Source organism: Anthonomus grandis, chromosome 7 (assembly GCF_022605725.1).
Source record: "Anthonomus grandis grandis chromosome 7, icAntGran1.3, whole genome shotgun sequence".
Classification (NCBI taxonomy): domain Eukaryota; kingdom Metazoa; phylum Arthropoda; class Insecta; order Coleoptera; family Curculionidae; genus Anthonomus; species Anthonomus grandis.
In genome coordinates this window covers 18,483,065-18,510,731 of record NC_065552.1, presented here as the reverse complement: position 1 = coordinate 18,510,731, position 27,667 = coordinate 18,483,065, and the positions used below count along the sequence as shown (strand labels likewise).

General features: G+C 34.4%; 3 protein-coding genes across 6 annotated transcripts; 1 reads left to right on the top strand and 2 right to left on the bottom strand.

Annotated features, from left to right (window-relative positions):
* The first annotated feature begins 511 nt into the window (after window positions 1–511).
* On the top strand, window positions 512–6,695 carry LOC126738789 (putative nuclease HARBI1). Its single transcript, XM_050444230.1, has 2 exons — window positions 512–719; window positions 6,298–6,695. Exons 1-2 carry the CDS (start codon window positions 512–514, stop codon window positions 6,693–6,695), a joined length of 606 nt encoding a protein of 201 aa, XP_050300187.1.
* A 532-nt stretch (window positions 6,696–7,227) lies between these two features.
* Window positions 7,228–8,975, bottom strand: LOC126738599 (uncharacterized). 4 transcript variants are annotated; one of them, XR_007661391.1, is made up of 4 exons: window positions 8,507–8,975; window positions 8,070–8,250; window positions 7,927–8,017; window positions 7,228–7,874 (listed from the first exon to the last, which is right to left on the bottom strand). XR_007661391.1 is itself a non-coding variant. In XM_050444003.1 (3 exons), exons 1-3 carry the CDS (start codon window positions 8,687–8,689, stop codon window positions 7,578–7,580), a joined length of 672 nt encoding a protein of 223 aa, XP_050299960.1. In that variant the 5' UTR covers window positions 8,690–8,974; the 3' UTR covers window positions 7,228–7,577. The 4 variants fall into 4 exon arrangements, 2 of the variants coding, with proteins under 2 accessions (XP_050299960.1, XP_050299961.1); XR_007661390.1 differs by having other exon boundaries at window positions 7,934–8,017; window positions 8,507–8,972; XM_050444003.1 differs by lacking the exon at window positions 7,927–8,017 and having other exon boundaries at window positions 8,059–8,250; window positions 8,507–8,974.
* A 2,973-nt stretch (window positions 8,976–11,948) lies between these two features.
* Window positions 11,949–18,840, bottom strand: LOC126738788 (uncharacterized). Its single transcript, XM_050444229.1, is given in 5 exon segments — window positions 11,949–12,215; window positions 17,320–17,568; window positions 17,628–18,137; window positions 18,139–18,511; window positions 18,833–18,840. Coding segments are annotated over 5 exon segments (1,407 nt in total).
* Window positions 18,841–27,667: the final 8,827 nt, after the last annotated feature.

Sequence of the window (27,667 nt, the reverse complement as noted above, 5' to 3'; positions counted from 1 at the left end):
CGGAAACAAGCCGAACAAGTCCTCGAAAAATAGATGCAGTACCGACTAAATAAGCAACGACCCCACCTCTCGCCTGAGCTGTCAATGTCAATCCAATCAGAGAAAACATCAATCAAGACCAACCAGGAGTGGGACTCCGTGTATTGTGGAAATCTACACGTCGCTTGCTACAGTTGATATCAACTGTTTTGGCGAGAGTCGCCAAGTTCGTAACTCCGTGTCACAGTCGCCGGCCGTTCGTGTATTTTCGGTAAATTACCATCGGAATGAAAAACATCGCCTAAGATTCTGGTGATTTCTAAGGATTTTTTATTTTATTTAGGGGATTTTTCTACCAAAGCTGCAAGCCAAAGCATATGATTTTTGTTTTTGTTTTGTCTTCGGTGTGTTCTTATCCCATATTATTATTATTATTATAAAAAAATATTAAAAATATTGTACTGTTTTGGTGAATTTTGTTTTTTTTTATATAAAAGAGTATTTTATTCTTTGAGGCCTTAATTTTCTTAAAATGTTGCCTATAAATGTGGCAAACATATTAGCTGCTGAGGAGAAAGAGAGGCTGGAGGATTTGCGTTTAGCTAATTTAGAAAGGAGAAATATGAGGGAAGAAAGTGATCCTTTTTCTATTGAGGAAACTAGATTCAAAGAACTATTTAGAATAAATAAAGATATGGCCCGGTTCTTGTTGAATGGTATTTTGGCTGACCTAGAGAGGGGTAATAACCCTGTAGCAGTGCCCAGTCATATTAAATTTTTTGGAACCCTTGCTTTTTATGCTACGGGATCCTATCAAAGGGTTTTAGGTTGTAGCCATGACATTTCGGTTTCACAGCAAACCATGTCAAAGGCAATTCATGAAATAACGACTGCTCTAGTAAATACATTTGCTGGACAATTCATTACATTATACAATTCATACAATTCCCACAAATTCGCCAGGAAAAAAATAATGTTAAGGAAGTTTTTATGGCAAGCAGAGGTTTTCCAGGAGTGATAGGTGCCATTGACTGTACCCATGTGGAGATTATCAGACCCCATATAGAAGAACACAACTATTTGAAGAGGAAAGGATATCACTCCAAAAATATCCAAATTGTAAATATTTTTATCAAATGAAAGCTTTTACTAGGTCATAACATGCATTTCTCATTGCTTTACAGATTTGTGATCATAACTTACGAATATTAAATATAAATGCTCAATATGCTGGGGCTACACATGATGCCTACATTTGGCGACAGTCAAGGGTAAGAGCTGTACTAGAAGCTGAATACTTAAGAGCAATCATCAGCACGTGACTTTGCCTGAAATGGATTTAACGCGCTTTATCGGGAAGGTGAGCATTTGGCAACAACGCATCGCTAACGCAAAGCAGAACACTGTTCGTCTCGCAGCAGGCGGGTCAATGTTACCAGAGAGATTCATCGGGAGGGACCGATTCGTGCATTTTTTAGTTTGCATGCGGTTGGACTTTTTTGCGTTTACTAACAAATAAGTCGCACGCGTATTTTGGTATTTCACGACGTTTGTCTCAGTAAAGAAAATAACATTTTTGTATAAGTTCAATCAAAATATCCTCATGTTCCTCTGGTATATAGTTTAATACAGTCAATACAGTTTATTCACTATTCAAATTAACGAATTTGATTTATTCATAAAAAATGCTTTTATATAGGAGGGTATTAGTATCACAAATTTAGGGAGAGAAGGAATGAGATATAAAAATGTTTATAATTTTGTCTCACTTTCAAATATATGTCCCTAAAACAGTTTTTAGTAATTAAGATATAAATAATAAATTAGAGACATGTGAGTGACTTCCGTAAAAAAAGGGTAGAAGCAACCCTATAGATCGAAAAAAGAAATTATCTCATTTCCAAATATGCCTAACACTATTATATATATACAGTGCATCCCAAAAGTTATGTCTAAAATCATTTAAAATTCAGGGGTGTGACCCGTCGCTTTTTATTTTATGCTACGCATTTTTGTACGTGAAGTTTGTATATATAGGGTTGCTCAAAAATAAATTACGACCATCAAATTCATTTTTTCAAATGAAAGCACCTTTTTTTATCTCATCTGTGAATTTCGCGTGGAATTTTACGTATGTTTCATGCATGTAAGGTGAACTTCAATAATAATGTTTGGTCGTCTTTTTTTCGATAACTGTTGACTTTAGGTATAGGACATGATGCATGAAACATACGTAAAATTTCACGCGAAATTCAAAAATGAAATAAAAAAAAGGTCCTTTCATTTGAAAAAATTGAACAACTTGAAATAAAAATCGACGGGTCCGAGCGTTTTCGAACACACCCCTGAATTTTAAATGAATTTAGACATAAATTTTGGGATATACTGTATATATTACAGGGGGGCTAACCGAAACGGCGGCCATGTCGAGCTCAACAAACGCTCGGACACGTCAATTTGGATTACCAGGAAGAAACATTTTCAGAGTTTAATACCACCCCCATCTGTCATTCCTTAGCTAGGGTGAAACTATCCTCAAAAATGTATTAGTATCCTTTAAATTTGTTATAAATGGAATAGTGGGTCGAGTTATAGCTTCTTTTGAATGGTCTTTTACGGCTTCTCTTCGGCTATTTCTAGTTTAAAGGACTTTACTTTAGCGGTTCTCAAACTATTAACTATTTTAACATTTAATGCAGTTTTTTATAAAATAATGGCAACTCTTTGTCAAACAATTAATTAATAACAATCATACATAAATACTAGTCCAACAAATGCTGAAAATGGCCACTGTTAACTTCTATGCAATAATACAGATTTTGTTCAAATCGACGTCGCACATTTCGTAGCATATCAGGAGATATCTGTTGGCATTCAAATGTAATCCTTTCGCGCAATTCTTCTATTGAAGCTGGTTGGGTAGCATAGATTTTACTCTTTAGGTGACCCCACAGAAAAAAATCCAGAGGTCAGGCAACCGCACGGCCCATTAAACAGAGCCTCTCAGTCCAATCCAGCGACCAGGATAGTTCTCATTTAAATAATTGCGGACAGCTATTACCTATTGAGGGAGTGCAAAAATAATAAAGAATTACATAAAAACATCAAATGTTCAAACAACCCCCCATTAACAGCTAAAAAATATCCTAACCGATCATAAAATTCATTTCTAACGTTACTAAGTTGATATTGGGAAATTTTATTACATTCTAACGAAATAGCGTTTTGTAACTGGTTTAGATTCTCAAATTTTACACTTTTATAAATGACACGTTTTAAATGACCCCACAAAAAGAAGTCATTCGGTGAAAGATCAGGTGACCTGGCTGGCCAAAGTATCCGGTACCGTGGACCAATAATATTGCCGTTAAAAGCATTTTCCAAGCACTCTCTAACCATACTTGCATTATGGGCTGGGCAACCATTCATTTGGTACCAGATCATTTGATCTTCCTGAACAACTTCTTCCAAGGCGGGTCCAATTTGATTTTGAAATAAATTCAAATAGGTTTCAGCTGTTAGGTTATAGTCCATAAAAAAAGGTCTAATGATATGGTGTCCGATAATTCCCACGAATACATTTGTTTTTTGGAGATATTGTGTCCAAGTATGAACAAAGCGATGTTCATTTTCTTGGCTCCAATACCGGCAATTCTGAACATTTGGTTCATTGTTGAGGGTAAATGTACATTCATCGGTAAAACAAATATTTTAAAAAAATTCCTATCATTATTTGCTCTTTCCATCATTTCAAAACAAAATGCCATTCTTCGCTCTTCATCTCCTTCCTGCAACTCTTGATGTTTTTCGAATTTATACGAATAATATTTGTGTTTTTTTTAAGTGCGCAATACCGTTGTATGTTGTTTATTTACCTCTTGCCCAAGAACCCTCGTACTAAAAATCTTGCTTTCCTCCACACTCAGTAGAATATTAAGATCTCTGTTCTCTCTTTCTTCAGCTCTATTTTCGATATCCTCAGTTGAACATTTACAATTATTTATTACGGTACCTTTGGACTCATTGACAACACGTTTAATAGTTGAAATGGACGAAATGGACTTAGTAGGGAAATAAACTGAAAACTTTTCAGATACTACTCTAAAACTGTTTCCCGCATAATGCCACTTAATTATGGATATTTTTTCGTCGATTGAATAATCCATACTTGTTTTCAAATATCGACTGTCACTGATTTATTGACACTTTTCTGCACGTCAGTAACAATATTCACTTTACTGGTGCCGTTTGGTTTTACCTGAACTGAAAATTTGCTAATTTTGCAATTACATTTAATTGAATAATTGAAGATTAGCTTACTAAAATTTTTTGAAACTTTGCACAAGGCTTTGCCAGATTGGTCTCTTCAAAAAGTTATTTTAAATTTTTTTTATATAATGTACAGGGAAGCCAATAATTGACCCCCTTAAAATTTACATGGGTTTTCCTATGTTCCGCTCGGCGACGCATCACCCGGTATATATAAATCTGTATTATTGCATGGCTTATAACGATGACCATTTTCAGTATTTGTTAGACTAGTGTTTATGTATGATTTTTGTAAATTAATAGGTCGATAAAGAATTGCGATTTTATACAGTTTTTCCAAACACCCAACATTTAATACAGGTTTTCCAAAAAACTATAATCAATGTTAAAATAGTCAATAGTTGGAGAACCGCTGAAGTGAAATCCTTTAAATTAGGTGTAGGCGTAAAGAAAATCAAAAGACCTCTCAAACAAGGTATAACTCAAGCCACTATTCCATTTAAAATTTTTGAGGTTAGTTCCACCCTGGCTAAGGGATGACAGATAGGGGTGGTATTATACTCTGAAAATGTTTCGTCGTGGTAATGTAAATTGACGGGTCCGAGCGTTTTCTTTTTAAAATCTTTACGAGCCCGACTTAGCCGTTTCGTTTTCGTTTAGCCACCCTGTATATACAGCTCTTGTCAAAGAAAAATAAAAAAATAAATAAATATTAATTTCTTTTAATGTTAATCACCTTTAAATATGCCTTCTTAAACAGTTCTTAGCAATCAGAATACAAAAAATAAATTATGACATACGCGTGAGCTTCATCAAAGGGGCATAAAATAAACCCCAAATTCAATTAATTAAAAAAAAATGTGTGTCTCAGTTTTGAACTCGTTACATTAGATTACACTTATTTCTTTTGTGTTTGTGGATGTTGTGTGTACTTATAATGACGTAGGTACATGTTTTAGAACAAGCTGTATAAAATATAAGACAATATTGAACAGTTAGTAAGTATAAAAAAATGAAAATTATAATACAACGAAATGGCATATTCTAATGAAAATAGAAAAACCAAACAAATGTAATACAAAAATTGTCATTTACAGCTCAAGTTCGATGGGTTTCGAATTTTCATGCCTCTATTATGCCTAGGATCTATGATTCTACAGGCAGTAGACATTTAAAATAAAAAATCTTTATCTTTCTATCATTTTTTCATTCTAAAATGAATCATTTATTGTCATTTATATATAAATAGTAAAAGCAATGTGGCATTTTTATTCCATATTTGCAGCCATTCTAGGCCTAAACTGATGCTTTTTTGGCTTCCTACCTTTTCGTTTAGAATAATAAACTTTTGACTTTCCTTCTTTTCTTTTTTCTTTTTTTAAAAATAAAAAATAATAAATTAAATTTCTTAAAAATAAACATAAAAAACCTAATAGTGTAAAGAACAACGTGCAGAAAATTGGAACACCTTCGCAATAAAATACTTCTAAGTGAAATGCCAATCAACATTTCAATTTTGCATAATATTGAATTATAGCTGTTGACCAGTAGCCGATACCGTCGCTTGCACAGATCGGGCCGAACAAGCGTCGCGCGTTTCTTGATTTGACTCATGCTAGCCCGGCCTTGCGTTGTTGCCATATAATACTAAACTTATCGGCGGTCCAAGAAATTATAAGAAAAATGCCTGAATTTTGTATTTCCATTCTCAAAGGTTTATTATTATTTTTTTATTTGAAATGGTTTTTTAATATAATGTTTCTAAAATCGATGTATCTAGAGACGTATGAAAAGGTTTTTTTATTTATCTTTTTGGTTTTTAAATAAAAAATCAAAATTTTAGAAATTTGAAAAACTGGCACCTATCATCTCTTGACAAAAATATGTACATTTCATTAGTAAAAACCGCATTAAAAAATATTGTAAAATAAAAAAATTATCCAGGAAACAGAAATTTATGGGTGAATAATCCTCTTAAGAGGTAAATAATAAAAAATATTTTCATAAGATGGTAGTAAAGCTTAAAATGTATGTGGTATCTGTCTGCAGGTGACAGAAATTCATGGTTGCTCGGGGATTCAGAGTATCCTCAGGAGCCTTGGCTTATGACTCCTATAGAGAATGCATTGCCTGAGTCTCCTGAAGGCAGATATACACAGGCCCATATACAAACAAGAAACTGCGTGGAGAGATGCATTGGTGTCTTAAAGGGTCGGTTTTTGTGTCTTTCTAAAGTTTTAAGATATTCTCCTGAAATGGTGGGGCAGATTTTTAATGCTTGTGGGATTCTCCATAATCTCTGTGTAGAAACCAGATTGGGAATTGATTTTGAAGTTCCACAGCCTCAAGAGCCAATTTATGCCATGGTTCCCAATAATGTTGCCGCCAACAATCAAGAAGGGAATAACGCAAGAAGAAATCTCATTAATCTTTACTTTAGAAATTAAGTTTATATCGAGATTTATATAAATATAAAGCAGTATAGAAAGTAAACAATGTTTTTTTTTTTTTAATCTTTTTTTGTTAATTAAGAAATATTTTCTAATTGTAAGAATTGAAAAGTAAGAAACTTTATTTATAACAAATAGTTTTTTTTGTATGGTCACTACATTTGAGGGCTGATACAAGAAAATTCTTAATGACACAAAAGAAATACCAAAAATTAATTTTTAAAGTAATTATATTAAATAAAATTAAGCATGCCTATATTTCAGAATTTGTTTTTTTTTTATATATTATTATATAATTCAATTTAAATTTCCTTAAAATTTGAAACTTTGTAATATAAATTATAAATAAAAAGGTATAAATAAATATTTTTAAGCTTATCAATTTTTTATTTTTAAAAAATGGCTTTATAGGTTTATGCAATCATTTAAGTATTAAAAAATTTTAATTATTTTATGATAATTTCTCTAAAAGCCATAAATCACTGGGGTGGCATGGAAGGCGAAATTTTCTATAACAGGAAACATTCAATAATACTACAAATTATACTTTATTAGGAACCTTTAACCAAATACGTACATTTAACAGCGCTTTATCACAGCCTAGTAAACATACTAAAATTACTTTTATCTTAAGCACAAAATTTGACGTTTCATAACTCAGTTAATTAAATAGACATACCTATAAGTAATTTTAGTTCTAACAAATAGGTATAACACAAGAAACTTTAACTCAGTCAACTAAATTTTGATTTAAATTAAAAAAATAAACAAATTCACAAATCAAAAACAGATAATATAAATACATTATATAAATAATAAAATATATACATATAATATATTTTATAATATTCATATTATATATGTATATTAGTGATTCAGTCATTTTTTCTGTAAAATTTCTTTAATATCCCTCAGAGACTCCGCTATTGAACCCATGTTGTTGTCAATATTTTGCAAAGTTTTTAATGCTTCTTCATTTATTGCAAGGAGATTTTTTGACAACCTTTGTAATTCTACATGCCTTATACGTTTTACAGGGTGAGCTGTTGACTCAGTGATTTTCCTTTTTGGTGTGGCTGTAGAAATATTATTCATTGAAGCCAGAGGCAATTTTCCTTTTTTAGTGTAAGGGTGGTCCAATGAATGGTCAGCCTCAATTCCACAAATATTTGTTTCCTAAAAACAAGCAAAAATTAAATTATTCTAGAGCATTTTGTAAGATTTATACATAATACATTTAAAATACTTAGTGTAATAATTCAATCAACGATTCACCATAGTACCTTTTCCAAAATACCAAACCACACAACTCTAAAAAACTAAAATATTCCTCTATATTGCACTGTTGTAATATACATACACTTACATTACCAAAGCCAAGTTCCACAATATTTACATCCCCCTCTATAGCTTTGGAGCCCATGAGGGCAAGCAACCTGTTTTCTATTTCTGATAATGGAATATAATTAGCAGCACCACCACCTGTTCTATTAATTTCTAGTTTTATTTTGGCTGCTTTTGCTTTGGTTTTGCACTTCCAATCAGTTAATGCCTAAAACCAAAAGTCATGCATCCGATTTTTATATTATGTATAATAGGTACTTAATAATATTAGTACAAAAAAGATAAGCACTACTCATACCTACATCCACATATTATTATTATGTCTAGAAAGGAAATGGGAACTAATGTGGGTATAGGTAAGAAGGTAAGTGGTAAGTACCTATACCTATTTATTAATTTCATATAAAAAACTAAGTAGGTATAATAATGATTATATTACTTTTCTTTACTTTGATAATACTCACCCTTCTCCATTCATCCTTGGTTTTTTCACCAAATCCAAGACTATTTAATTTATGGGCAACATTTTGCCAGAGAGCATGCCCCTTTGTTTTGCCATCAGGGCCATTAAATTTGTTTGTTATTAACTCTGGATTTGCCTCACAGAGTTCTAGCAACATCTGCCAATGTTCGGCACGAACCCTCATAATAAGTACATGATAAATCAATGTTAAACACCAAAAAAACAAAATTCATGAACTTCACAAAGGCAAAAAAATCAGCTGTCAAATAAAACGTAAACAAATGTATTGAAAACCACACGTCCGGACATCTCGCCTTGAAGCGATTAAACGAGTTGCGTTCTGGCGACTATTTTTGCGCATAGAGTGCCGGTCATGTGGAATCGAATCAATCAGTGGAATTCCATACGACACGGAGTCCGGCTGCAGGGCTGGGATTCTAAAATCACGACTCGACACGATTACTCGATATGACTGATTCTAAATAAAATTTTCAATCGTGAGTGTCTTCCGGATTGCCTAGTTTTTAACGATTTGTCGACGACACGCTTGGGTATATCGTCTACACTAGGCGATATAGCTTCTTCCTTTTTTAATACCTGCATAATGTAACAGTATCCTTTTTTAAACGTATTTGCTTCATTTATTGTTCACCAATAGTCATACCAGGCATATTATCTATGATACCAGGTTTTTATTAGTATATCAAGAAGCTTTCTTAAACACAACAACTAATAAATTTAATTCGACCCTACTTTCCACAACCTTCTGTTAATAATAGAGGCAGTTTGTGTACATTTAGGTTTTGTACATTCATTAATTTTTTAAATATAAGAGATTAGTGAAATTATTAAATTAACATTTATAGAGAGATCCAATTTCCCTGGTGTTCTAGGTCCTATTGATTGCACACATGTTGCCATATTAAAACCAAAAGTGGATGAACACAACAAGTTTTTGTGATTTTCCATGAATTCAATTATGATTTTCCAATGGATAGTAGTGGTTTTAAATGACAATTTTTTTTATTTTAAAGAAATAATATGGCATATATTTAAATAAAAACACACGAAGGCGAAAAAATTAACAAAATAAATATAAATTCTTAGTGTTTACCAATAGAAAAGACAATTGACGTTTCCATCTGTCAAATATTAGGGAAAATAACAAATATATACCAAGAAACCTAAATCAAATCGAATAAAACGAGTTTAGCCGACGATTGAAATTTAGAATCACCCTTGTCGTCACGACCGAGTCGCGATCGAATTCGAAGTCGTGATCGTATCGAGATCGAGTCGTGATTTTAGAATCCCAGCCCAAGAGTGACGGACCGTCAACAGAAAGCATAAATAATAAAACCAGGAGAGTGATGCGTTACAGTAGTAATGTGTCATTGACAGTGTGAATTTAAAGAAATATCGATAAAAGAAGTTGACTGAAATTATTAATATATATATTGAAATTAATGAAATATCAATGGAGCGTTAATGAACATAAGAAATAGAAAAATAAAACGCTACAACACTTCTTTCTAAAGCTTTGCTTAGTGCAATTATAAGGGCACTATCTTCTAATGGATTATCTGCCAGACAAAGCTCAACTGTAGAACACCAGGAAATGGGATCAGTGTCGTCATCCGGATTAAACTTAAAGAGGAAAAGAGGTGTAACATTTTTATTGCTTGGTCCTGGTGTTTGAACGGCTTTAATTAACTCAAGTAAATTTGCACCTCCAAAACGTGCAAACGATTTTGCACCTCCAAAATTTTAGTCCATTGTCCTTCGTCTTGTGGGTGTGAATTAGATCTCACTTCTGATGTCGGAATAAACTCACTTTCACTTTCAGACATTATGATTTATTTCTATTAAATAAATTCACAAGAACGAACAAATTAAATTTAATAAACAAATCCGTAATTAGCAGAACGAATTCATAAGCCCATTCTCCGAACGCCTCGACCGTACCAACTAAACTCGTCGTGTTCTTCTCTCGGGTCAAAAATACCGGGCTTGTGACTACCTTTGCATAAAAAGGGATTTATGCATTACTCATTCAAAATTCTTAAACTTTTTATAACTAGATGCGTTAAATTAACAAAACAAAGCAAATAATATAATTCTACCGACATATATATGAAACACGATTAGCTACAAACTGTTTCCAAGAATGAGCAGAACCTTTGATCCAATGTAATGCGACGGTATTGTCAGAAAAGCAAAATATTTGATCAAAAGAATACCTTTGAGAAAGACTATGAGTAGTAAATTGGATTAATTTTGTAAGAAGTACCATAGACAATAACTCTAGTCTAGGTATACCAATAGTTTGTAAAGCAACCTTACTTTTATACAATAGGTCTTCTCAGAAGCATCACATAATCCTATCAATTGGATTGAACGAGAGTCTCGTATATCAATGTGACGTAAAATTTTCAAATCATGTAGCAATTTTAATTCAGATTTATATTTTATCCATTTGAGGGTAACTTCTTTGGGTATTTCTTGATCCCAGGCAAGTTTTAGCTGTCACAAATGTTGAATTAATAGTTTTGCAAATATAGTAAGGGGGGTTAAATAACTCGATGGGTCAAAAATCTTACACAAATCAGAAAGTAATTTTCTTTTAGTAAGAGGCTCTATTACAGAGCAATCAAAGTGATAAAGAAATGCATCTGAAACCGGGCTCCATTTTAAGCCAAGGATTTTTAAAAAATTACGGTTTTCAGGGTCAAAAGAAAGCGATTCTGTCTGAATGTGATCTTCTGGTATGCCTTCTAATACTTTAGGGTTATTGGTAGCCCATTTTCGAACTAAAAAACCTGCTCGCATCAAAAGAGTAATAAGTTGATCTTTCATAAGTAGCAAAGTGTCCAAAGAGTCATGGGACCCATGTATATCATCAATATAAGATGAATGAATAATTAAATCACTAGCTAATGGCAAATCAGAATGATCATTAGCTAATTTTAGCAAGGTATGTATTGCAAGAAAGGGTGAGCAAGTTACCCCAAAAACAACAACATTAATCTCATAATCCGAGATTGGTTGGTCCGGTGAAAAACGCCATAAAATTCTTAGGAATTTTCGGTCCAAAGGATTTACTTGTATCATCCTATACATTGCTTTAATGTCGCAAGTGAAGACGTATTTACTAAAACGAAAATTCAATAGTATCTCTATCAAATCCTTTTGCAATTTAGGCCCCGTATAGAGCGCTTTATTTAAAGAAATCTTGTTAGGTGCGCATGCACTAGCATCGTAAACAATTCTTACAGGCGTAGTACAAGATTCCTTAAATATAGCATGATGAATGTAGAAGAAATTATTAATTTCAGTAAATGCAGGCTGGGAAACGGCCTGCATGTACTGAAAATAATGTTCATATGTCCACAATCTAAATAATCACGCATTATTTCCGAGTATGCACTGTAGAAATGTTTATTTTATAGCAAACGACGTTCGAGCGCATAAAAACGCTTTAAAGCCATCGTTCGTGTGTCTCCAAAATCAGGTGAAACAACTCCAAATGGCAACGAAACTACATAGCGACCTTGAGGCGAAAGTGTAGTTGTTTCTTCAAAATATTTATGGCAATATTCTTCCTCCGGGCTAATACAGACAACTTCTGGAACCTTTTCAACTTCCCAGAATTTTTCCAGAGTTAAATCAAGATTAGAACCAGATGTTTTTGTAAAAAATGTTTTTTGCTTCTGCAAAATTGGAGAATTATTAGAAGTTTTCCCAACAATTGCCCAACCAAACAACGTATTTAAACAAACAGGATTATCGAAACCCATGCAAATTTTAACATCCCGCAAAATATAAGGAACAACGTCGTTACCTAAGAGTAAATGAATTGGTCCGGGCTTATTAAAATCTGGATCAGAAAGAGTAAGATTTTCTATTTGAGGACATTTAGTCAAAGAAATAGTGGTAGTAGGGATTTGATCGCAGATTTTATCCATAATAATAGCATTTACATCGAAAGTTTCAGTAGAATTACAATGAGATCCAATAGTAAGGGAGACTCCTGATTTCGCAGAGGTACACGTTTTATCTAGCCCCTCAAGTCATAGCAATATTAAATGTATGTAAACCAAGTTTGTTAACGCACGCTTTAAAAATAAAAGTATTTTGAGCACCAGTGTCTAGAATAGCTCTGAAAGATTGCCAATTTTGGAAAATATCTTTTTCTTACTATTACTGTACCCAGTAAAATTTCTTAATTATTAATCATCATCCCGACTTTACTGACTTGTGAATCTGAGGACGTAGAGGCAAGGATGTCAGAAGTAGAAGGTATTTGATTTTCTTCAATTTGATTATTATCTTGAAAATGTAAGAGACTGTGATGACCATGGTTACAATAGCGACACCGTTTTTTAGAAGTACACTGTGTCACAGTGTGCGCGGTTGCTAAGCAATTTATGCAAGCACGCTGCTTCTTAATAATATCATATCGTTCACCAGGAATTTTACTTAAAAATATCGAACATTGATAAATAATATGCTTGCCTTTGCACAAAAAACAAGTTGGTGAAGACTGACTACACACATGAAATGTTTTATTTCTGGTATTGGTATTTACATTACGAGGGTTATTCGAAAAATTAGATTTGGTAGCAGGCAAAATATTTGGTAATCCCATTCTAGCAGGAACAGAAGAGAAAGCTTTAGTAGCACATTCTAGTGCTGTACATTGTTTTAAGACAAAAGTTTTAACCGACTCATACTTGGGAATTTCATTAGTGCCCTGAGACTGGTCATATGCACATCTAGTGTTAGAATCCAATCTATCAAGCATCATATAACACAAAATGAAATCACACTCATTAGTTGGCAATTTCATAACCTTTAATGCAGCTATATGTTTAGTAAATGTATCAACCAGATTACGCAGAGTTTCTGCATTTTCTGTGGTAACTTTAGGAGAGTTTTCAATAGCCTTCCAGTGGTTATAAGCTCTTAATCGAGGATTTTGATATCGCTCTATTATAGTAGTATAGGCATTAAGATAATTTTCATGACGTATAGGTATATCTGAAATTAAATCATGTAGTGGGCCGCTTAGACAAGAGAGAAGTAAATTAAATTTTTCGATAGTAGATACGGCTCTATTGGTATGTACCATAGTATTAAAACTTTGTTGAAAAGTAGGAAAATTTGATATATCTCCGGAAAAGGGAGGTAATTTCATTTTAGGAATTAATGAATGATCTGACGCAATATTAGTTATAGCAGCAGGAGCAAAAGTGCTAATAAAAGGTGACATCGAGTCTTCTAATCGGGATTCAAAATTGTCGAAAAACATAGTTTCAACCTCTTGAGATTTTACAAAAAAATTAGTTTGAATCTGGAATGAAGCGAATGAATGGAGTTTTGGAATGAAGCGTCAGCCTTAGCTTCCAGAGCAATTTGATGTATATGATTTAATTGATTTAAAGAGGTTTGTCTAAGAGCTTTGGCTCTGGCAATTTTTGTATCTGAATTAATCGGAGCCATTTCAACAAAGTAATAAATGAGGTAAAATCCACTTGATTAAATTTAAAAAAAGCAAAATCTATTAAATATTATTTCGGCAACAGCAGTAAATTAAATTGACTAAATAAGTCAGCAATTGACTAAAATTAGTAGCAAAGTAAGTAGTAATAAGTAAATATAGTTAAGTAGCAGTAAGTATAGTAGAAAGATGAATTAAGTAGTAAAATAAGTAAGCAATTTCAACCTAAAATCGCAATCATAAATTTTGCATATAAAAGTAAAAAATCACCAAAAATGTCAAATCAGTTGTGCCTTTGGAGAATCCGGCTCGAAGGACCAAATTTTTCGGGCCTGTTTATAATAAATATATGTTTAATCAAGGTTATTTCGATCTCAACTATTTATCAAGTTATCAAGACCAGACTGTAAAGAAATAGGGACGCTGCTCCAGGCACACTGAAATAAAGTGATCCTTCTGTTTTCGACGCACGCACGCAGTGATTATGTAATGAACGAAATAAAATAGAAACGAAATAAGAAGAGACATAATTTGACGTAAAAGGAAAAAGAATGACTCGACTTACCCTAGTAATAAATGAAGTAAAGGATGTTGATATAAGGAACACCCCAATCAGCTTTCATTAAATCGACAAAGACGTGATGCACTTCGGTATTATCTCGCATGAGATTTAGGTACCGATTCAATAATTGCCGTAGTACTACTGCTCTCCGGTACCGCACACCTATTCCGTATTTTAAGTTTTTGGCGTATGACCTCGGTCAAAAAGCTTACTCCTCTCGCCCTGAGGGGTCCATAAGGTAAAGTAGGATAAAAGAACAAGGCTTGATGGAAGGAACATTGGAGTAAGAGAGTAAGGAAATGTAAGATAGGTCGAGTTTAAATATTAACAATTTATTAAGAAACGCGTGTGTTATACCGGGTGAACTTTTATATGCAAAATCAATGTAAATAAACCAAAATAAACAAAGTATTACCGACCTAATTATTAAATATCTTAAACTTTAAAGAAAACTTATGTTAACTAAAAATAAGTAAAATTAGCAAAAAGTACTAAAAGAAGAGAGAACGAAACAGTAGGCATATGTGAATAAAGTTGCAAGAAAAATAATAAAATGTTTAAATTGGAGTTTTATATTTTGTTTTTAATACTATTAGTTTTATGTTTTTAATACACAGGCTATTTTGGGCTTGTCCTCTTGCATGAATCTAGGAATTATAAAAAAGATAGAATCTATAAAAAGTGAGAATAATGAGTATAAAGACTTATTAGATAAATATAAAGAAAATTTTGAGGGTATAAGTTGTTTACCAGGTAAATATCACTTGAAAAACAAAAAATAATTGAAAAAGTGGAAGGAGCAACTGACTGGGTTAATGCTCTAGTTATAGCTAGAAGACTAAATAGTACTCTCAGAATATGCTTAGACCCAAAAAATCTGAATGAAGGCATACAGAGGGAACAATATTTAATTCCAACGCTGAAAGAGATTACAGCTAAAATGGCCGGTGCCAAGGTTCTTTCCACATTAGATGCAACTTGTAGGTTTTACCAAATTGCTCTTGACAAAGAAAGTACAGATCTTTGTGTGTTTGGCATGCCATTTGGGCGGTATAAATTTCTGAGATTACCATATGGAATAGTCTGCACCTGAGGTTTTCCAACATAAGTTTAGGGAAATATTTCAAGGTTGTGAAGGGACAGGAATTTATATTGATGACATGGTAATTTTTGGAAAAGATAAATTAGAACATGATCTGAGGTTGATAAAGGTCCTAGAAACTGCAAAATCTAATAATATTAAATTTAATCTGGAAAAGTGTCATTTAGGTAAATCTAATATAAAGTACATGGGACACCAAATTTCAGGTGATGGAGTGTCATTAGAAGAGTCAAAATTAGCAGCAATAAAGCAATTGACAACGCCTGCATGCAAAGAGGATGTTCAGAGGGCTTTGGGAATGCTTACTTATGTTAGTAAATTTATTCCAAATTTTTCAACAAATCCAGAGCCTTTAAGAGCATTACTGAAAAAAAGATGTAATCTTTACATGGGGATCTTTGCACCAAAAAGCATTTGAGAATTTAAAAAAGATCTTAACGTCAAGTCTTTTGTTTACAATTTTTTGATATACAAAAAGAAACTGTAATTTCTGTAGGAGCAGTTTTGCTTCAAAATAACTTACCATGTTCATTTGCCTCCAAAGCTTTAACCGAAACCCAAGAAAGATATGCGCAAATTGAAAAAGAAATGGCAGCAATATGCTTTGGTTTAAACAGGTTTCATGAATATATCTTTGGAAAAAAAGTTAAAGTGGAGACAGATCTCCAGCTTTTAATAACAATTTGTAAAAAGCCTTTAAATAAGTGCCCTCCTAGTCTTCAAAGAATGTTATTACAGGTACAAAAATATGATTTAGAAGTATACTATAAGCCAGGCAAAAAACTTATTATAGCAGATACTTTATTGAGGGCTTATATTCATGACAAAAGTCATGATAATTTCGATAATGAAATGCAGGCACAAGTATGTCTTGTAGTATAGGAAATAAATGTTACAGAAGGAAAATTAAATGAAATTGAAAAAACGACTTTAAGTGATAAAACTTTACAGGAATTAAAAACTGTTATTTTAATAAATGGGTGGCCCAATTCAATTAAAAAAGTCAGGGAGTGTATAAAACCCTATTTTAAATTCAGAGATGAGTTCACTTTGCATAAAAATTTGATTTAAAAATGAAATTGTCTAGTAATACCTAAAAGTTTGCACAGTGAAATGTTTAACAAAGTACACTATAACCATTTGGGTGTTAAACAGTGTTTGGACTTAGCTAAAGGTTCAATTTATTGTCCCACAATGTCTAATGATATTAAACAAATAATTGAATCATGCTATATATGTCAAAAATATTCTAAATCCCAAATTCCTGAACCCTTAATGTGTCATAATATACCCTTAATCCCATGGAATAAAGTTGGTTGTGACTTGTTTGAGCTGTATGGTGAAAAATATTTACTTTTAATTGATTATTATTCAAAATATATTGAAATAGAAAAGTTATATTTTGACACATAGCTGTACAGTAGTACAAATAATGAAGTCAATATTTGCCCGATATGGGATTCCCAGAATAGTTATTTCTGATGGTGGACCTCAGTTCATGTCAGAAATATTTAAAAAAATTACTAAGGAATGGGAATTTACTCATATTGTTAGTTCTCCAACCTATGCCAAATCAAATGGTATGGCAGAGAGAAATATCCAAACATCTAAAACTGTGTTTAAAAAGGACATAACATAAAAACATCTTACAAGAGTTCTATGCAATGCTAAAATTCTATTTAATAAAATTGGAAGCTTTGGACTTTCCAACTGTAGTTCCATGTTTACCTTGTTAATTAATTCTAAAACATAATCCAAAAAAAGAAGATATAATTTGTACTCTATATTTTGCAAAGCATTTAAAATGGACCTTGCACTGGGAAGATTATCCTCTAAAGCTGCTCTTTGAAAAAATAAGATTAAAGAATTCCAATGCTCCAAAATTCTGTCCACAACATTCTGAAAAGAAAGTTAAAAATTAAAAACTACATTATTTATTTTATTAAAAAAGTAGGTACCTTTAAAGATAGCCACCTTGTCTGACTAGGATGTAACATCTTATGTGGCTTTTCATTAGCAAAAATCTGACATTCCTTTAGCTCAGAAATCCTCTTGCTGCTATGGGCAAAGTATGCATAAATATCCCTTGTAAACTGCTCGACATTGTTTGGCAGTTTTTTTGCTGCAGCTGAAGAGCAGAGGTGAAGGGAATGGCAAGTGCAACCTTGCACATAAATGTGAGACAAAATTTCCTTAAATCGAGCCTGGACACCTTTTACAACTCCCATCATGGTACTGGCGTTGTCAGAAGCAAAACCAATGACATTGTCAAATGGGATTCCATTTTCCACTAAAATGTTTTTTATTATGTTGAATAGGTCTTCACTAGTCACTTCTTCGACCTCAACCAAATCCAAAAACCGGTCTTGGGTTTGTCCCTGCCTCCAATATCTGGTTACAATTACTAATGACTTTTTAACACTTAAATCTGTTGTCTCATCAGTAATTAGAGAAAATTTGACATTTTTTTAGATCATTAATAATTTCAGTCTTAAAAGCTGGTCCCAATATGCCAGTAATTAGCTTTGTAGCTTTTAACCTTTTCATATTTATATTTTTGGCAATATTTGAATCAGGGTACAGTTCTTTATTTAATAAAGGAAGGGTATCCATTAAAAGCATAGGCAAGTTTTGTTCAGCAATATAACAACAAAGTCTTAACTCTGCCTCCTTAATTGCATTGACCTTTTTCTGCTGAGATGGCTCTTGCAATAAAGTAGATATTGCAGGTGTCTTGCCTGCAGCCTTAACTCGGTTTAGATGAAGTGAATTTTTTCCATGCCTGGTTAAATGGAATTTGTTGCCTATTAATTTAATTGGCAATATTTGCAAAATAGGAAATCTTTAGTATTATCTAGCCAAGAAAAGCTTTCAGTTAATTTCTTTACATTAGGCACCGAAGAAGTTTTTCTTTTTTTTGTTGAAGATGCTGATAGGAAGGTCAGGGGGGCTTCACTTTGAATTTCAACATCATCTTCATCAACTTCTGTTTCCAATGTTGTCGATTCTGTAGATGTAGTCAGATGAGTTGAGGAGGTCTCGGCTGAGGTGCTTGCTAGGCTTGGACTTTTTGGGGGAGTTTTTCTTTTTTTTATAATAAATCTAAAATAAATGCAATATTTTTACTAAATGATTTTCATTTACTTTTTTGCATTTGACCTACCTATCCATTTAAAAAAAACATAGGTACTGAAAATACAAAACAAGGCAATCACCAACAAGCAACAAAATACAACTTCTCTAATTCAACTAACCACCATCACCCGTGCAAATACCTTCATTTTATTTTTAATAAAATTTTAAATTTTAACTTCAAAAATATAAATAGCTGTAAACAACAAACAAAGTTAGGTTAGGTCTAAGTCTCGTTCATACGCTTGCGATTAGCGGAACGCGATTTGCGGAAAATGCTCCCATTGGTAAAGTCACAGCATAAAGAAACCAGCAGTCGCACTTCAATAAAAATACATTGGCTTGAATAAGCGAGTTCGGTGCATGTGTACTAACGCAGGCGAGGCATTTTTGCTTATAGTAGGGATGCCGCTGACACTCGCTACGGTCCACGCGGCTTTTGCCTTGGCTAGAGCCGGAAGTTCATATAAACATATGTCCAGAAATTCTTCGTTCTCAATATACAGGGTGTTAAAATTTAACAACAACTAAAATATATGCCACTGACTTTTGTGCAATTTTTATTATGTTCTGTGGATTATACAAATAAAACTTTTCTGTCTCTTGAATTTTTTTCGTATCTTGCTTAGTTAATAATAAATTCCAAATGAAACTTTTCCCCAAATTCCTTGTGTGATACAGGGATATGCAATTAAGTGGACTTTTTTTTTCTCGAAAAATAAGCGAGATACGAAAAAGTTGTATTTGTATTTGAGTAAATCAAATAACATATTAAAAATGGCACAAAATTGAGGTGCCCCAATTTTTTTGCCACAAATATTTCTTCAGGTCCCGTTCGAGATTACACTGGACTTAATAAATTTAATCATGTTAGGGGTAAATTAGCTCCTTAATGTTATAAATAACACCGCCATAGAACTTGCGGACCTATGTTCATATGAACTTTTTGTCTTAAAATTACTCAAACAATCGCCTGTTAAATAATTTATGGTACATACTTAATTAACACCCTGTATAGTAACGCTTTTAGATTAACATCTGACTACATAGTAGTTTAAGGATAACTAATTATACAAATAAAGTAATATATCAAAACAAATAGAAACTCTTAGGCCAATAAATAAAGACAAATAGTTGGCAACAATTCAAAACAATTCTAACATCTGCGAATTTTTGTTATATTATTAAGTACCAACTAAAGTAAAAGTATACAATTTTGCAACTCTTTTAAATATGGCAACACTGTTAAATTGGCAGAAATATAAATAATGTCCTTAAAAATCCAAAAAAAAAATATTACATTGCTGCAACTTTAATTGATGCTTAATTATGTTATTTAAGCCATACAGCCAAATTTGCAGCTATTAAAAACTTTGGCAAAGTCAATTATTTTGCTTCATTAATAATTTTTGACACACCCCTCTTTAATACAAAAGTTTTCATAAAAAACGCTACGCTTTGTAAAAATGCTATTAAAATAGTCACTAAGTACGGCGCTGAACTAGGCGATACACCTATGAACACAGTTCGATAAACAGTGAGCTCGGCATCCGGAGAATATGGCTGCGGCATGGCTAAGGATGCTATTAGTTCGCTTACATTTTCGAGCGGAGTGAGACTGCTGGTTTCTTTATGCTGTGGTAAAGTCCAGTGCAACGATATATTAGAACACCCGTCAAAACACCAGCATTCCACCTGCCAAACAATGTCATCCACCTTCTATTTACATTGTTTGGCAGGTGGAATGCTGGTGTTTTGACGGGTGACCATTCTAATATATCGTTGCACTGGACTTTAAGTTCTGACGTATTTTAATGTACCGAATAACCGAATTATGCGGCGTCGCGTCGTCGTAGTGGATTTTCCGTTTCAGTGCGAAAAAATCAAACAGCAATTGAGGTTTGTCATTTGTACTTTTTTAAGATGAATTGTACTCTTGTACTTCATCCCCATGGATTGTACTGCTTTTGGCACAATTGTACCGTCTGTAACAACCCTGTCAACATCCAAAAATATCGCGTCGGAGCTTGTGAAAACCCTCTATCAGACCGCCAACAGCTGGCTGAAGAGCCGATAGTCTAAGCTTCGCACCAACGGTGCCACACCATCATATGTGGGGCGGATGGTACGTAAGTCGGCCACAGGGCTCCCCCCAGTAAGGAACCCGTTGGTTCCGAACGATCCTGTTGGATTGTGTTAAGCAGCATAACGTTGGCATAGGAATGCTCTTCCAATAGTCGGTGGGACGCTGGTACATAGGCTGGTTTAAGTCGGTCCATAGAGATTCGTTGAGGAACATTCTGGACATCTACAGTAAGGAATTTGTCATGACGTTCCAACAGCTTAAAAGATCCACGATATGGAGCTGTCAATGGAGGCTTCACCTTATCAACACGAACAAACACAGGAGTTGTGGTCTGCAGGTCTGGGTGGACATAGGCAGTGCGGGTTGAGTGATTGCTCGGTGATACTGGGCGCAATGCTCCCATGGTCTCTCGAAGACGCTGAACGAAACTATGTTCGTCGGGTACAGCGTTGCTAGGAACAAATAGTTGTCCAGGAAGTTTTACAGGTGTCCCTTCAACAACTCCTTACATTACATCTTTATATACTTTACATCAACTCGGAAGGCGTGCATGAAATATCTGGCATAAAGGTATTTCGAAGGCTCAACATGACCTTCCTTTGGTCATGTCGCAATATCATGGGCTTCTACCCAGGATATTGCGTCGGCGGCGATTAGAGCAGCTTTAAGGGTACGATGAAAATGCTCAATGCAGCCATTAGACTGCAGATGATAGGCAGTAGTCTTAAAGTGCTGCTTCCCTAGTAGTGTGTTTAACTGGCGGAAGAGCTGAGACTCGTTGCCTACCTCGGTCTGTGGTGATCGTCGCTGGCACTCCAAATCGGGAGGTCCATCCCTCAATAAGCTTCTGAGCCGCTACTTCAGCTGTGATCTCTTGGATGGGAATCGCTTCAGACCATCTTGTGGATCTATGATAGTCAGGAGTTAGCGGTAGTTCTGGCTTGTCGGCAGTGGGCCTACGATGTCCACATGTATGTGGGCAAACCGGTCGTCAGGCATTCCCAGTGGCGCCACAGGGGTTACTGTGTGACGTCCGACTTTGGCGCGCTGACATTGGATGCATTCTCGGGACCGCTCCTTACCTTGGCGGTTCATATTATGCCAAACGAACCGTTCAGCGATGAGCGGGTAGAGTAGCAGCATGTCCTGGGTGCGATTGAGTGTGGAACTTCAGGAAAACGTCTCTCTGAAACGCAGTTGGCACATAAATACGCCCATCTTGAACTGAACAATACGGGGGACGCTGACTGTCCGGCAAAGAGACTGACGTTCATGTCGCTGTTGGCAGGCATAGATCAAAGGCTTGTGTTCCGTGTAGATGGTAAACTGATTGCCCTCTAAAAAATGTTTAAAATGATGAATCCACTGAAATGGCTAGCAACTCACGATCATAGGTACTGTAGTTACAAGACCAATACATAGACATAGACATAGACAAGATTAATAGTTGAGAAAATGTTCTTACCATAAAGTTGGTTAGCACAGTCCTGAATATGTGGCACTGGATAACGATCTGTTTTAGTGATAGCATTTAGGCAGCGAAAATTACCACAAGCACGCCACTGTCCATTGGCTTTCTGAACCATGTGGAGTGGACTGGCCCATGAAGACTTTGATGGTCGGATAATGCCTGCTTGCAATAGATCGTTAAATTCAGCGCGCGAGCCTTGCAGGTGGTCTAGTGAAAGTCTTCGTGCTTTAGAGAACATTGGAGAGCCTTGAGTTTCAATAAAATGCTGGACTATTCCTGGGTCCTCTTGTATACTATTTGGGCGGGTATATGAGTGGGCTGTTGACAACCCCACTTCTGGAGCTTTAACGTGGCGACAAACCCTTCTGATGCTGCTAGTAGTTGTAGGGGTCCTCAGGAGCTTATTCTTCATATCCTCAGTGATGCCATGATGCGTAAGGAAGTCAGCACCTAGGATAACTGTCGTGACATTGGCGACCACAAACGTCCACTGGACTGGTTGGCCGAGTCCCAGGTTCAGAGTCAGCTGCCTCTGTGCATAATGCATATGTCCGAATGCGTGAACCGCTGGCGGAATACAGGTACACCGAGCTGGGCTGAGTTACAGTGCACATTCTACGTGGGAGTACGCTTAAATCCGCCCCCGTGTCGATCAGGAACTGCAGTTGAAGAGTGGGGTCTGTTATAAATAGGCGACGTGGTCTTTGAGGAGCGGCACTAGTTGTGGCCATTACTGCGCCACTCCGTCGTTTTTTGGAAAAGAGCAGGGCGCGCGGCATCATTTTGCTTGAATGATGGTAGAAACAATAGGTGTTAGAAGGTGTGTTATTAGAGGCTTGCTGGTTCTGGCCATTAACTGATGCTACTTTCTTGGTTAGGGCACTAACCTGCTTATTAATGACAGCTCCCCTCTTATCTTGGGTGTAATTTATAGGCCTCCTAATACTTATTGTAATGAATTTTTATCCTGCTTTGAAGACGCATTGTTGCACTTTTACACAACCTATAATACTATTGTGCCTGGGTGATTTTAATATTAATTTTTTAAATGAATTCTTTACTAATACTGTGGCCTTAAATAACATCTTGGAAACATTTAATCTTACTCAGTATATCTCTGAACCAACTAGACTGACTCAAAATAGCGAGAGCGCAATTGACTTAATTTGTTTTAATAGTGACCTTAAAATTAGTGTTGAGGTGAAAGATATTAATATTTCTGATCATTAACTTACAACATGTACATTGCTTGATCAGGATCTGATTCCATCAGACAGTATTAATGTAACTTTTAGAAATTTCAAAAGGATTAATATGAATCAATTTCAGCAGGACTTGGAAGCAATTGAGTGGAATGCTATTTATATTTTGGATACAGTGGATGAAAAAGTTAATTTTATTTCCACTAAATTAACTACCTTAATTAATAAACATGCACCTCTTAAAATAATAAAACAAGTTGGTTCTAAACCATACTGTCCGTGATTTACTGATAATCTAAAATTATTAAAAAGACTAAGAAATGATGCACTAAATCGATTTTGCCTTACACGTTTGCCTCAACATTGGGAATATTACAAATAGCTTTACAATACTTTTACAACAGCATATCGCGCAGAAAAAAAAGCATACCTAAATATAAAATTCCAAACTTGTAACTCTAGACAAAAGTTGGCTGAATTAAAAAAAATTAATGTTGTGAATAGAAAAATAAATTCACTTCCGACTCATTAAAAAAAACCTAACGAGATCAATTCACATTTTGTTAGCACAACAAATTCAAACTCTGCTCCTAACAAAGATCTTTTAGAATTTTACAAGAATAATAAAAAAGTCAATCAGGCATTCTATTTCACTGAGGTAACAGAGGATACAATTTCCAATATTGTGCTTGGGATGAAATCTAAGGCTTCTGGAAGTGATGATATTAACAGTACTATTTTAATATTGTGCTGCCCCTTTATCATTCCTTATATTAAACATTTAATTAATTATTGTTTACGATTATCAACATTTCCGAGTGCTTGGACTGCGCCCTTAAATCTTTTTTTCCTCCTATGAGTAATGCGTATGCACTACTTAGAAAAGAAAACCAAAATTGAACTATGTGACGCACTCGTACTATCACACTTTACCTTCGCAGATAGTGTTTATGGTCCTTTTCTGGATAACACAGGCCCGGAGAGTGCAAAAGGTTCAAAACTCTTGCATACGTTTTACATGTGGCATAAGACGTGGACAACAGGTATCACATAAGCTTAAAGAACTTAGCTGGTTATCAATATTCAATAGGCGTGTGTACTGCACTCGGCTTGTCTGTTTTATAACATCATTAAATTTCAGTGTCCTATCTATCTCAGTAGGAAAATTGTTTACAGAACTGATGTTCATAATATAAATATACGTAGAAAGCACATCCTTCGATCGCGATCCCCAAGCACAATAAAAAACTTTTTAAAAGAGGATTCTGTTATAACATAGCGTCAACCATAAATAAATTTTAAGTTACTCATTTTAACACATCTTTATCATGTTTCAAAAGAAGAATCAGACAGCAGCTTCTCAGTGAATGAGTTTTTATGGGCGTTTATACACATTTCAGAGAAAATAAGATATTATATACAAACAATTTTCTTTTATTTTTTTCTGACCAGAGCTTAATAGTTTTACCATGTACTCTTTGTATCTCTGTAATCTCTGTACCGCTTAACATAATGGCCCGAGTCATCTAGCTTTTTATTAATGTATTGGGTTTTATTAGGCTTAGGTTAGGTAACTAAATGTAACTACTGCTTAGAATTTTTCTACGGCTTTAAAAGCCTCTCCTTTTGGAGAAAAGCTGACTATAAAGGCCATTTGTTTCATTTATATATTTGTTTTGTAATTGCAAAATTGTTATAATTATTGTAACAATAAAATGATTTATTATTATAATTGTTATTATTATTATTATTAGTATTATTGGTCCGGTAGTGGTATTTTCCTGAAAAAAAAACTTAAAATGATAAACATAATTTATTATAACAGATATTATATAATTTAGGATTAATTTAAAAGTTTAAAATTTTTTTTGTGCTATTGTCTCATCATACATACATCTAAAGGCATCCCCATTAGGTTAATAATATCCTCATTTTATTAATACATAGATTCAGTAGAAGATGGTGTTGGCTTGAAAACACTTCGATTAAAAGGACCTGACAACAGTGTAAGCGGCAACCACGCTCCGTCATAGACAATTTCTGGGAAGTACACCGGCCCGTCTCCGAGAGCTTCGTCAACAACTAGTGTTGTTTTTGACGCGTCGTGTCCTAGTAGCTCCGGAATAGCATTTAATGATAAGGTGAACTGGTCCGACTATCCAGTCAGATCTTTTTACTATTTTAGTTCGTTACCGATAGCACAACTGTGTTATAGCTCCAGATGTAGAAAAAATGTATCGCATGTGTCAAGTTCACAAAAAACAAAGTTCTTTGCAACGTATACTGTGGCGTGACAATAAAACTGAAAAAATAGATACCTATGAGTTACTTACGGTAAAACACTTATCTCGAATTCTCATAAAACTTTCTCAACGTAGTTGTTTCTCTGATGAGATTCGTTTATTAAGTACAGATAAATTTGTATCCAAAAGTAGTAAATTATTAAAACTACATCCATTTTTAGATGATTTTGGGTTAATTAGAGTCGGCGGAAGATCTTAAGTGGCATAAAATATTGCTTCATCTGGGGCCTCAACTTTTACTTTCTAGCATTCGTGAATCATTTTGGCCTATATCAGGCGTAATTTGGCTAGAAAAATGTATCTTAACTGTGTCTGTTGCTTTAAAAGTAACCCTTCGCCTATTTTACCAATAATGGGCAACCTACCAAAAACACGAGTAAATCCAGCGCCAGCATTTTTAACTACAGGTGTAGGTTACGCTGGACCGTTTTCGATCAAAGATAGACATAGACAAGGTCGCGGTTTTAAGGTTACGAAATCTTATATCTGTTTATATATTTGTTTTGTTTCCAAGGCTATACACTTTGAGTTAGTTTCGGATCTGATTACTGAAGCATTCCTTGCTTCTTTTAAACGACTTATATCGCGTCGCGGTAAAGCATATCAAATGTTTTCGGACAACGGAAGAAATTTTCTCGGAGCTAATCAAGAATTAAAACAACTTGGAATATTTCTACAAGAAAATAGTATAACTTTGGCTGAATCTCTTAACAATGAGGGCATTTCATGGTCTTTTATTCCGCCTTATTCCCCACACTTTGGTGGTCTGTGGGAAGCCGGTGTAAAGGCGACTAAATCTCATCTCAAGCGTGTTGCAGGTAATGCTTTATTAACATTCGAAAAATTTTATACTTTGTTAGTTCAAATCGAGGCTGTCCTGAACTCGCGACCCTTAACGCCCTTATCTAGTGATCCCTCAGACTATACACCCTTAACTCCATTCCATTTTTTGATTGGACGGCCATTAATAACATTACCTGATCCAGACTTTGTTGAGATACCTAAAAATCGTTTGTCACATTTTCAACAAATCCAGAAGCTGCATTTTTGGAGAAGATGGTCGCTTGAATATGTCTTAGAGTTGCAGCAACGTCTCAAGTGGCGTAATAACTATGACTCTTTAAAGACTGGTCACTTGGTTATCATAAAGGAAGATAATCTACCCCCATGTAAGTGGTCGTTGGGAAGAGTCGACATGCTCCTTCCACGTAGAGATGGAACTTCAAGAGTTGCCACAATCAAGACAAGAAAGGGACTTATCAAACGTTCGTTTACCAAGATCTGCCCATTGCCGTTACAGTGACTTTAGTCTATGACAGTGCGTTCTTTATCACTCACATTTAGTTCTTATGAACAGCTTACATGTTTATTTTGAAAGTGAATATTGACAACCGCGCTCCGTCATGATAATTTCTGGGAAGCACACCGGCCCGTCTCCGAGAGCTTCGTCAACAACTACGTTAGCAGTATTGCGAGAGACAGCACCGTGTTGTTACACTTTTTCTCTTCCTTTTTTAACTCTCGTGAAACAAAACATATCAACCTATTGTACCTAATATTAAGAAGGCTTATTAATATAATTCAGTAATTTTAACGTGTAGTTGCCTTTCTTTTATTAGTTAACGTTAGCAATGTCAGAACAATCCCAACATACAGTCCACTTTTAACATTTTCAACAAATGAATTATCCTTATTTAATATGTACTTGTAACTGTTTCCTAAAGAGAAATTAAACAGATTTTAAAATTATTTAAATCATAATTTAAATATTAATTTTTAAAATTAAGTTGTAAGAAAAACATTA

Coding starts and splice junctions, on each gene's coding strand:
- LOC126738599 (XM_050444003.1), bottom strand. CDS start 8,689: ATGAGGGTTCGTGCCGAACATTGGCAGATGTTGCTAGAACTCTGTGAG. Junction 8,251..8,506: donor CCAAGGATGAATGGAGAAGG/GTGAGTATTATC, acceptor TTTTGGTTTTAG/GCATTAACTGATTGGAAGTG. Junction 7,875..8,058: donor TTGGCTTTGGTAATGTAAGT/GTATGTATATTA, acceptor GCTTGTTTTTAG/GAAACAAATATTTGTGGAAT.
- LOC126738789 (XM_050444230.1), top strand. CDS start 512: ATGTTGCCTATAAATGTGGCAAACATATTAGCTGCTGAGGAGAAAGAG. Junction 720..6,297: donor TTTGGCTGACCTAGAGAGGG/GTAATAACCCTG, acceptor ATCTGTCTGCAG/GTGACAGAAATTCATGGTTG.